General features: G+C 42.6%; 1 protein-coding gene across 1 annotated transcript; it reads right to left on the bottom strand.

Annotated features, from left to right (window-relative positions):
* Positions 1-874: 874 nt before the first annotated feature.
* On the bottom strand, positions 875-1,867 carry LOC139732261 (putative nuclease HARBI1). Its single transcript, XM_071643134.1, has one exon. It carries the CDS (start codon positions 1,865-1,867, stop codon positions 875-877), a length of 993 nt encoding a protein of 330 aa, XP_071499235.1.
* Positions 1,868-3,001: the final 1,134 nt, after the last annotated feature.

Genomic DNA, 3,001 nt, shown 5'->3' on the forward strand with positions numbered 1-3,001 from the left:
AATTGATGAACAACATTGTTCATGAAAAACTTGGCTAGCGAAACCAGTTTTATGTCAAACAAAGATAAATTTTGTGGGAGATCAGTGCTGCTTATTGCTATGAAATTGCTCTATGTTATAACTTTTTGTTTCCTACCGTCTCATTTTCACATTTTGGGATCAACGTAACTTCTATGAGGTATGCTTCTCTAGTAAAAGAGACGATTCTGTGTTTGAATTAAGTTTCAACATATGGTAAATCATACTTACCGTGTCATAACTTCTCCTATTCAGAGGACAATGGATTTGTCGATACTGTTTGCGTAAGAGTGCGTTTACTTCACACAAAAAAACGTGATTGTGTGTTAAGTTAAACACACGGTATAAAACTATTCTAAAATAAAAAAAAGATAATGCTGCATCAAGTCAAATGATATAGCACCTATTCTGATAATCTTGTTTATGCGACGATGGAGTTATCGTATGTGAAAGTACTTGGTTTGTATAATATCATTTTCAAATATTCTATGAGACTGGTTTGTCTATCAAAATCGAAGATTGCTTGAAATCAAGTTTAAAACTTGAGGCAAATTATATCTTTATTTTGAGATCATTTCATTTTTGAACAATGGTTCTGCCGATTCTGTTTGTGACAAAGAGTGACTTCATGTATTTTTGTTTTCATATATATAGATTATTTATTCAAAAATAAAGCATCCGTTCTGGAACATGCAGTACACTCATATTTGTGACAGTGTACAACTGCTACGCTTTGCCAAAACACAGCACCATTTCTGTTTATTTTGTCTCTGTGACATATCCTGATGACTATGTTGGAGTACTTTCCATGTTTGAATAAAGTTTCCATACTTACTGAATACTACATTTCTTGACCTTATATTTTTTCATTTTGCCATGGGACGCTTCCCGCCTCTGAGTTGACATACTGGGCCAAATACTGCCGTTGTTCTTTAGCAGCTCTGTTGATGTTTCCCCTGTAGACTTCTTCGATGTGAGGTAGGTGAGCATGATCCCTCCATGCACCGGGGATAATGCCAGGGGTTTCAGGGTTGTCCTGATCTACAAGATTGCATTCAATAGTGGGGTTCTTAATCAGTAAGTAATTGTGCAACACACAGCAAGCCATTGTGATGGTACAAACTCTCTCTGGGGTTTGGGGCATTGTGGTAAGAAGGCACCTGAACCTCGACGCTAGTAGTCCAAAGGTATTCTCGACAACCCTTCGAGCGCGAGACAGTCTGTAATTGAACACTCTCTCTTCAACCGACATGTTTCTCTGCGGCAAAGGTTTCATCAACCACGTCTTAAGGGCAAAAGCGTCGTCTGCAACGATGAAATATGGCATTGGCCGATCGTCATGCGGTAGAGGATCAGGGTCTGGTAGCCCAATCGTCCCAGCTTCTAGAGCTTCCTTCAAGGTAGTCTCACTAGAAACTCCTGCGTCTGAGCCTGCACCACTGGCACCGATGTCAACATACAGAAATTTATACTCTGCATCCACTAATGCTAGCAACACGATCGAGTGAAACCCTTTGTAGTTAAAATATACCGAACCTGCTTTCCTGGGACATCTGATTGCCACATGCTTTCCGTCAATTGCCCCGACGCAATGAGGGAAGTTCCATTTTGTCTTGAAACCTTCAGACACCTTCTTCCAGGCTTCCGCGGTGACAGGGCAAACCATTACATCTGCTGAGAATGTGTCGACAATGGCTTGACAGACTTCAGTGATAAAAATGGAGATGGTACTGTGAGATACCCTGAAGCCAAACTGGAGAGACTTGTAGCTGTTACCAGTTGCCAGGTAACGCAGGGTTATTGCAAGTTTTAACCCTGGTTCAAGGGCCTTCCTGAAAAACGTATCCATCTTCTCAATCTTTGGCCCAACTCTAGAGAGGATTTCATGAAATGTATCAGGGTCAACTCTCATGAAGTTCTTGAAATTACGCGCATCTTCCCCCAACAATTCAGCCATTAGTTTCTCATATTGTCCGTAATGTGGCCGTCTGAGAAGCCAAGGCTTGACCCACTCACGACGTCTCCTTGAAGTTTTCTGTTTTTTTTTGTGTATCCCCACCATCTTCTTCCTGCAAAACAAGAGCTTCAGCAACGAGCAATTTCATCTTAATGGTGTCCAAAAGCAAAAGCATGTCCTGCCGTTGTTCAGACGTGCTTGCCATTGCTCTGAAAGACACGTTGTCTCCCCAGAAAGTCAAATGATCAAATGAACGTCTGCGAGCACAATTCGTCCCTGCAGACTCCGTATACGTCCGTGTAGTGACCGTGTAGAGATCGTATAGGGACCTAGTTGTGTCCGTACTCTTCCGTGATATCCGTATTAGCTCCGTATGCGAATCCGCCGTTGTCCGCGTTGCTTCCTTGTGTGACCGTGTAGATACCGTATGTGTCCGGGTAGACTCCGTAATTGTCCGTGTAGACACCCAAGTGGGATCGTATTCACACCGGCATTGAGAGAAAAATCGTGATGTTGCTTGCCGGATCACCACGGATGACGATCCGTGGTCATCCGTGAAGCAATCCGTGAAAGTGTAAAAGGGGCTTAACAGTAAAGATACATTGCAATGCCTGAAGTCAATTGAAATAAAGTGGAATATCAACGTACACAAGGCGAAAAACGGAGGGACCCACTAAAAAGACGGAGCTTGTAGAGTGTGGGCCCCTCGGGAGAGAAAGATTCAGTGGATGATTTTGGTAGCAATCGGCATCAGAACAGAACAAGAATGACTGAAGCAACAACAGCAGGAAATAGTTGTAACAGCAGAAAAAGAAGCCCATCAATTTTCATTTCCATCAAGTCCTTAATAGTCTGGGTGCTAAAGCCACTGTTTGGGCCTAACCTTGTTTTACCGTCCACCCAATGTTTTTTTTATGGTTATGCCCTATTTCGAGGGTGCTGAATCCGAATCTGGATGATGCAACTCTTGCATCCTTGAGGGTTTTGAGATATTCAAGATGGCCGCCAAAATGGCCGCCAAAACAG

This window comes from Diadema antillarum, unplaced genomic scaffold (assembly GCF_040938485.1).
Source record: "Diadema antillarum isolate AM-2024a unplaced genomic scaffold, OU_Dant_1.0 seq00000407_RagTag, whole genome shotgun sequence".
Classification (NCBI taxonomy): domain Eukaryota; kingdom Metazoa; phylum Echinodermata; class Echinoidea; order Diadematoida; family Diadematidae; genus Diadema; species Diadema antillarum.

Coding starts and splice junctions, on each gene's coding strand:
- LOC139732261 (XM_071643134.1), bottom strand. CDS start 1,867: ATGGATACGTTTTTCAGGAAGGCCCTTGAACCAGGGTTAAAACTTGCA.